The sequence below is a fragment of the Populus trichocarpa genome, chromosome 19 (genome assembly GCF_000002775.5).
Source record: "Populus trichocarpa isolate Nisqually-1 chromosome 19, P.trichocarpa_v4.1, whole genome shotgun sequence".
Lineage (NCBI taxonomy): Eukaryota > Viridiplantae > Streptophyta > Magnoliopsida > Malpighiales > Salicaceae > Populus > Populus trichocarpa.
This window is the reverse complement of record NC_037303.2, coordinates 3,457,607-3,465,931: the sequence shown is the minus strand read 5'-3', so window position 1 is coordinate 3,465,931 and position 8,325 is coordinate 3,457,607. Positions and strand designations below refer to the sequence as shown.

The 8,325-nt window shown below is 36.1% G+C and overlaps 1 protein-coding gene across 3 annotated transcripts; it reads left to right on the top strand.

Moving 5' to 3' along the window:
- Positions 1-990: 990 nt before the first annotated feature.
- On the top strand, positions 991-7,789 carry LOC7487204 (bifunctional TH2 protein, mitochondrial). 3 transcript variants are annotated; one of them, XM_024591447.2, is made up of 6 exons: positions 991-1,678; positions 2,925-3,033; positions 3,876-4,166; positions 4,313-4,727; positions 4,868-5,131; positions 5,336-5,826. In XM_024591447.2, the coding sequence occupies exons 1-6, from the start codon at positions 1,311-1,313 to the stop codon at positions 5,566-5,568; spliced, it is 1,680 nt and encodes a 559-aa protein (XP_024447215.1). In that variant the 5' UTR covers positions 991-1,310; the 3' UTR covers positions 5,569-5,826. The 3 variants fall into 3 exon arrangements, with proteins under 3 accessions (XP_024447215.1, XP_006371105.1, XP_052305422.1); XM_006371043.3 differs by lacking the exon at positions 5,336-5,826 and adding an exon at positions 7,163-7,789 and having other exon boundaries at positions 1,005-1,678; XM_052449462.1 differs by lacking the exons at positions 991-1,678; positions 5,336-5,826 and adding exons at positions 1,702-2,799; positions 7,163-7,789.
- Positions 7,790-8,325: the final 536 nt, after the last annotated feature.

Genomic DNA, 8,325 nt, shown 5'->3' with positions numbered 1-8,325 from the left:
AGATAGGTGTTTGCGCTGTATTGCGGTCCGATTAATTTTTTTTATAATATAAAAAATATTTAAATAATGATTATTTAAAAAAAAAAAAAAAAAAAAAAATTTAAGACCCGATTCAGTTTTCTGTTTTCGAAAGAGAAAATTATTGAATATTATTTCAAGAGATTGAAGGATATATAAAAGTAGATGATTCTCACAAGGCAGCTTCATGCATCCTAACCATGAACTTAGCCTACGTTGTTTCCATGGACAAGGCAGATTCATGAATCCTAACACGACGGGTTTAACTTAACTGGTTAGATCCTGAATTTATTTTTTAGAGGTAACTAGTTTAAGTTTTACAAACCTCAGTACCACTGAAGACTTATATGGTCGTTAACTTTAGGATTCGTGAGATTAGTCGAGGTGCGCGCAAGCTGATCCGAACACCCATGTTAATTAAAAAAAAACCCTTTAAAAGTGTATATAATAGTGATCCCTGTGATTATGTATGGGTAAAAAATATTTTAGCCCCTATAATTTGAGTGAAATCTTACTTTGGTTCCTATAAATTAAAGTTTTGGAATGAAAAAAACTTTTGATCTGACCACAAGGAGGGCGGGTGCCTAGCTAATTACGTGCGTGTTTGGTGTTGCGATGCGTTATGCTTTTCAAGAGTGTTTTTTCACCTAAAGATAAATCAAGATAAGTTTTTTTTTAGATTTTTAATACCAACACATGTTTAATATTTTTCTCAAAATAAATATATTTTTAAAAAGCAAATAAAAATAAAAATTATCACGCTTCCAAATAGCTGACTAATTAATTTATTTAGGTACTATAAAATAGTAAAAGTACCCATTAAAACTCTTTGAAGATTATGAAAAGTTATGCCCTAAGAACCACCATGGAACGTTACATAATCTATGTAGCCTACAATATAGTTTATACCTATTTTTTTTCTCATGTACTTTGTAGTAGATTGGGGTAGCAAAAATGGGACATCCTTGAAATCAATACATTTACCGAATATGCTAAAAATCCAAGCATCAAATCCAAAAATCCCACCCCCATCACAAACCAGCCCAACAAATCAAGCCCACCCAATCAAGCCACCACCGCCGCCGCCGCCGCAACAGCTCCCACAATAACTACAACAAGAAAAATCCAATGTCCATGACCAAAACCAGAAAAATCCATCCAAGCCAACTTGTAAATTAAAAAAGAAAAATAGAAAAAACAACTCCCGAGTCCTTCCCTTTCTTTTTCACACAAGAACCCCCCAATCGCCATCTCAGACAACACACGAACAATTTCATCTCTCTCTATTTTTGATGCGCCTACTCTTGTTTACTTCTCCAAACCCAATCAAAACCTCTTCATCACTATATTTCCTCAACTCGCTCCGATCCAACTTAACCAAACGCACCTTGCCAACTCGGAGATCTTTCATCCCTGCAAGAATGGCAATCCCTCCACGATCAATAGCATCAGCGCCATCTTGCACTACAACATCAGGCAGAAGTAACATCAACATTGAAGAGGGTCTTGCTAGTAAATTCTGGATCAAGTTTAGAAGAGAATCCGTTTTTGCTATGTACACTCCTTTTGTCATCTCTTTGGCTTCTGGCACTCTCAAGATTGATTCTTTCAGGCATTATATCTCTCAAGATTCTCACTTTCTCAAATCTTTTGCTCATGCGTGAGTGCCCCTTTCTCCTTTTCTTATTTTTTAAGCTATTTTGATTCTTGTGTTCTTTTGGAATTCTCGATTATTGTGATATAGTGATGGAAATATTGTGTTCTTTTTTCTCCTTCCCTTTTGCGGGTTCTTGGTTGGTGGGAGAGTGAAGTAATGATTGATAATTTATGGTTAAGTATTCAGGTAACTAAGAGAGAAAGGGATTAGTGAAAATTTGGAGATCTTCATGAAAGAGTTTATTGAAGTATCAGATGGAGTTTCTTGGATGATTAAATAGTGAAGTGAAGATAAGATAATTTATGATTAAATTGTTTGATGAATAATGGAGGTTTCTTTTTATCATTTCTGTAAGTAACCTAGTTGTTTGGTAGCTGAGAAAGTGCGGGAAAGGGGAGAAAAATTGGTTTGATTTTGGAGAAATGATGTTATCTTTTTTCCTTGATTTGTATTCCTGGAGTGTTTATGTTATAGAGCAGTTGAAAAGATGAGAGCAGCGGTGGCTCGTACTAATTTAGATGTGTTATCTGTGAATGGAAATAAAGAAATTGGTTTTGTTTTGATGAAGTGGCATTTGATTTTTATATGGCTCTGGAAACATGTTTGAGTGATCCGGTTTTAATTTCAGGTTCTGTATGTGTGTATTGATTTTTTTAGCATGTTTAATTAGAAAATTTGGAAAAATAAAATGATTGGGGTAGGGGGTTCAATTAAGTTGGAGGATGTCCTATGTTTAAACCTTTCCTAGTGAACGATTTTTGATGATCTTCGCTTATAACATGAAGAACTGGAATTAAATCTCATGTTTCATTTGTTTGCTGAGAGCGGTGGATGAAAAAATGCAACCAAGAATGTGAAGACTTTTTTCTTTATTTGGAAACAGAGCTGCTATTTCCCCCACCTTTTCTAAGTTAAGTTAATTAGGCTTGTTGCCATATTTGATGAATTATAGTACTTTTCGGCGAAAACAAGAGCAGCATCAACAATATGACTAAAATTCCTTCCATCTCTTCTTGTGTCAGTTTCCTGCTACTAATTGGAGGTTTAAAATGTTCTTGTTTGAAAAAAAGAAAAAGAAAAAGAAAAAGAAAAAGAATAAGAAAATATTAGTTGCATCACCTGAGGTGAGCTACACAATTGATTTACAGACGGTGTTTTATTTGCTCTTGTCAGTATTGACTACATCAATAGAGTTAGGGTACTTTTTAAGCATTTGATTTGGTTTATTATTGATGTTATTGGATTTTAGGTTTGAATTAGCGGAAGAGTGTGCTGATGATGATGAAGCAAAGCTAGCAATCTCCGAGTTGAGGAAGGGTGTCTTAGAGGAGCTGAAGATGCACAATTCATTTGTACAGGTTAGATAATTGACGTAGAAAGCTCGCTTCCTCTTCTTTTCATTTCTATTTGCTATTTTGTTATTTGTTGTGATGGAGAAAAAAAATAGTTTAGTTTTTTTAACCTTTGATTGTGAAAGATGAGAGTTTTTTTTCTTCCTTCTTGTCTTTTTGGGTTCCTACTAATGCTATGGTTAAGCATCTTTTCCTTCTGCTGATATTTTGTGAGAACCCTCAAGGATCATTTCTTTGCTGCCTTGATCAACCTTGCTTAAAACAGCTTTATTATGGAAGCTGTTATTTTTTTTCCCCTTTGCATTCTGACATTCCAGTTGTTGAATCTATGTTACTGTAATGTGGTTCTGTCATCATGCATTTTGTAGCTTTACTTCTGCTTGCTCCTTCCAGGAAGCTCATTTCCATCAGTGGGCCACGGAGGAGAAAAATTCTTCAACATTGGAATCTTAAGGAACAATTTTCTGCTTTAACCCTTGTGATGTTCATTCCTCATACTAGTGCTACTAAAATCATATTATTTTACTTTATATAATCAAATTAGAGATAGCAAGGTTCTAAAGAGGTGACTGTGCAACTTTTGTAGTAAACTAAACGAGGACTGATGAGTTCACAGGAATGGCACCTCATCTTAATCACCACTTCTTGTGTGTCTTGAAGATTCATTCTTTTAACGCTTCGGAGCTAGCACCATAGATCTGTCTTAAAATTTTAATTTTCATCTAAAACTGTGTAAATTATAAATAAGCTTTTCACATCTATCAAATCTTTAGTTTCCAATGCTGTAAGCATATGGATGTCTTACATGAAACAGTTATGTCAGTGTTCTGAATGTTTGAAATATCCAGGAATGGGGTATAGACCCAGGTAAAGAGGGGACTATCAATTCTGCTACTGTAAAATACACAGATTTCTTGTTGGCTACAGCTTCTGGGAAGGTTGAAGGAGTGAAAGGTCTTGGTAAACTTGCAACTCCTTTTGAAAGAACAAAAGTTGCAGCCTATACTCTGGGTGCCATGACACCTTGCATGCGGCTGTATTCCTTTCTAGGCAAGGAACTCCAGGCAGTTTTAGATCCGGAGGAAGATGGGCACCCTTACAAGAAGTGGATTGACAGTTATTCGTCTGAGAGTTTTCAGGTAATTCAAAGTATTGCCAGTGGTATTTTGCTTTGTAATGGTCTTCCTGATTACACTTTCTTGACTACAGTCTGAGGTTAAAATATATTACATAAATGGCCTACTCTACCCCCAACATCTCAACTATTGTACTCTTTGAAATCTAGGCATCAGCTCTGCAAACTGAAGACTTGCTGGATAAACTTAGTGTCTCCTTGACAGGCGAGGAGCTTGACATCATTGAAAAGCTTTATCACCAGGCCATGAAACTTGAAATAGAATTCTTCCTTGCTCAGCCAATTGCTCAGACAACTTTAGCTCCCCTGACAAAAGGGCATAACCCTGAAGAAGACCGGCTTGTCATATTTTCTGATTTTGATTTGACATGCACTGTTGTTGACTCTTCTGCCATTTTGGCAGAAATTGCAATACTAACAGCACCAAAATCTGATGTGGTTCAACCTGAGACTCAAATTGCTCGAATGTCATCAGCTGATCTGAGGAACACATGGGGTCTTCTTTCTGGACAGTACACGGAAGAGTATGAACAATGTATTGAAAGCATTATGCCATCTGCAAAAGGTACAATTTTTTTGTGCAAATTCTTGTGAGGTAGAAGTTGGACTCTGTTAATTGCCGGGGGATGGGAAATGGGCTGTTGCTGAAGATGTTAGTATAATAATAAATCCTCTGGCTGGTTTTGACTTTCTGATTTTTTGCAGTGGAATTCAACTATGAAGCTCTTTGTAAAGCACTTGAACAACTTTCAGACTTTGAGCGAAGGGCAAATTCTAGAGTGATTGATTCTGGAGTTCTCAAAGGTTTGAATCTTGAAGATGTAAAACGAGCGGGTGAACGTTTGATTCTTCAGGATGGTTGCATTGGTTTCTTTCAGAAAATTGTGAAGAATGAAAATTTGAACACTAATGTCCATGTGCTCTCATACTGCTGGTGTGGTGATCTCATCAGATCAGCTTTCTCCTCAGGTATGCTCCTATGTGAGAACCATGAGTAAAGAACTTTTAACAGCAAATATATACAAGTTTGTGTTTGGTAATGCAGTTGAAAGTGCATTTTCAAAGTGCTTAAGTGCATTTTAGGTGCTTTTTTATGATTTTGACATCCTCGTACCAAAATCATCTAACAACACCTAAAAGGCTAAAACAACATCAATTTGGTGCTTTTTTCAGATGAAAATACGCACCTGAACTGCAATACCAAACAGTGCCTGAAAAGAAAAGCTATATCTTGTTATGGTCCTACCAATTTGATTTTTGGGAGGAGGAATTTGGAGGTGTTCTACAGTTCAATATTTTTGCTTGCAGTGACTGCGCAAAAAATTCAAACCGATTTGTGTACTGTAGCATTGAATATGCACACACACACATGCATATATGTATATATTCTCCATCAGAGTTTGTAGTTTTCTACTTTCCACATTGCTAACTCACAGGAACAGTGACCTCTTAATCACTTTACAGTCTTATTGTTGTATTAAATTCTACTCTCCACTGATGACCCCTAACTGTAGTTGTCGAAAGTAGTGTGTGATGCATGATAGCTAAATCATTGTTGATACTCAATTAGTTGCATAGTCTACATTATGTGGGTTGCTGTGTTTGATTTTGGTCTTTGTTCTCCTGTTTTCAAATCCACTTTTTCAAGGACTACCTTTTTCTGAGAGATATCTACTCTAGTTTCCATAATCCTTTTTTGCTTGTGAGCACGGATGAAAAATCTGTCTCATGTAATGTGCTAATTTTGGGAAGAACATTTCGGAAAGCAATAAAAACAACATGAAAATGACATAATTATTTGGAAACATATGCTAACAACTACTAAGGTGCAAAAATAAATGAAAAACTAAATGTATGTTGTGCAAGCATCAACAAATAAAAGGAAATGAAAGGTGTATCGCAATGAACTCCTTTCTTATTTAACTATGTGGAATTGGAGAGACAGCGTTTATTGCAATTTCTTACTACAATGGTTTTTTCTTCTTCACCCTATGATTTATACATTGAAATTATGTTACTATGAAAATTTTCTCATATAGTAAATAGATGGATTATGCATCTAAAATTTGTGCATAAAATTGTTTAAATGAACCAAAGAATTCCATGGCATCAGTCAACATAATAGCAGGATACAGAAGTCAATCCTGGTATGTTGGTGGAAATTTTACATAGAAACCTCTTCTTAAATATGCAGTAGATAGGTTTGCAACATTTAAAATATGAGAAAGATTGCTGGTATTGTTGCTCTTGGTGAGCATAAGATCTCCATTGAGTTGAAAGAAAAAATTACTATCATCTGGCAGAACTGCGTTTCAGGAAACCTTGAGAACAATAGATAAACCATTGGATCTTACAGTATTTCTTGAGTTAAACACCTATCTGGGAGTTCATAAATGTTATTTTGGGGGCACACCTGAGGCCTTGCAATGCCCTGAGCTGCAAAGGCTTAGCATGCTACAACATGCCTTGCCGAGGCTTAGCATGGCTGTGACATGCCTTGCTGGTGGCATGCATAACCATGATATGCCCACAAGGTCTCTTCCAGGAGAACAAGATGTGGGTGAGCCTCCATAGTTACAACAGTCACATTCTCTGATAGGTATGCATGCATACTGACAAACAGGATACAAGACTAGTCATGAATTGCTATTTTATCTACCGAAACAGCTTCTCAAAATTTGTTATCATGCTGGTTATATGTCCTTATCTTTTGATCTCCCAGTCCCTTGTATTCTTTGAACCAACAAAATGTTTTCCTAGGATCAAAGGCTGCAAAATTTTATTTTCCATTTTAAGTTGGGTTTGTCGATATGTAGTGATTGATTCTGAAATTCACTATTAATGCTTTTTATTGAAATTCATATACAGCTCTCTCTCTCTCTCTCTGCTTTTGCTTTCATTTCTCTTCTGGATAAAGTTTAGTATTTTTCACTGTTGCTCTACAAGACTAATGGGAACTTGGCCCCATAATCAGTCATGCTTTGCTTTGTTGTTAAACAGGGGGTTTGGATGCTCTAAATATTCATGCAAATGAGTTAATTTTTGAAGAATCAATCTCCACGGGAGAGATTGTTAAAAAGGTGGAATCTCCCATGGACAAAGCTCAAGCTTTCAATGACATTTTAAAGAATTACAGCAGTGACAGAAAGAACTTGACTGTTTACATTGGAGATTCAGTTGGTGACTTGCTTTGTCTACTTCAGGCAGATATTGGTATTGTAGTTGGATCTAGTGCAAGCTTAAGGAGCGTGGGAAGTCAATATGGTGTTTCTTTTGTACCACTGTTCCCTGGCTTGGTAAGAAAACAGAAAGAATCTGATGGAGAATCTCCTAATTGGAAAGGGCTATCTGGCATACTATATACAGTCTCCAGTTGGTCAGAAATACATGCCTTCATTTTGGGGTGGTAGAATCATTTTTGCTCGCTCACTCCTGCGTTTTAGTTAGGAGAAATCAAGGAAATATTTGTTACTTAATGGAACACCAATACAAGATGATGGCCTATTTTATTAGGGGCCCACATATCTGCCGCTGTTTGGCCTTTTTTCCCTTCTTTCCACAGGTCTTCTGATAAAAAATGTAATGAATTCTGTTGGCTGGATAATGCTGTGAACTTGGTATTTACAATCTCCTGTACTTCTATTGCCAACCTCACCAATTCTTTTGTTGCCCATTGTAGATGCTTGCTGGTACTGGTTCTATACCTTAGTTTTGGTCGTTAATACGATTATTTTTCCGGCATGTAGATGAGACTTGTCAATTTGTTCATATGGTGCATAAATCTACTGGTATTTTGTTATATTCATTGATGATGGTGATGCTCGGTGTTTGGCAGGGAAGACACCATGTAAAATTTCAGTGACATCAGTATTAAAAGATAGAGGTTATTGCTTTAATCAGTGCAGTTCTCAGACTGGCAAGAGACTTATACGATGCATTTTATTTTCATGCATCCCTTTTTATTGATTCTGGGTTCTTGTAGCTTGCCAAATTAGAAACTACTGTTGGTGCAAGAACTCCCATCGGTTGTTATTTCCTGTAGCTTTCCGCAAACTACAGGTGCAGCATTTTTATTTTCTATTAGGTTAAACTTCTAGTCATGTTATCATTTGTCTTAATTAGATCATCATATAAAATATCAAACTCCTATTTTAAAGGATTTA

Bases quoted from the DNA above. Each gene is read 5' to 3' on its own strand.
- LOC7487204 (XM_006371043.3), top strand. From the start codon at position 1,311: ATGCGCCTACTCTTGTTTACTTCTCCAAACCCAATCAAAACCTCTTCA. The intron at 3,034-3,875 runs GTTAGATAATTG...TGAAATATCCAG, and splicing joins TGCACAATTCATTTGTACAG to GAATGGGGTATAGACCCAGG. The intron at 5,132-7,162 runs GTATGCTCCTAT...GTTGTTAAACAG, and splicing joins CAGATCAGCTTTCTCCTCAG to GGGGTTTGGATGCTCTAAAT.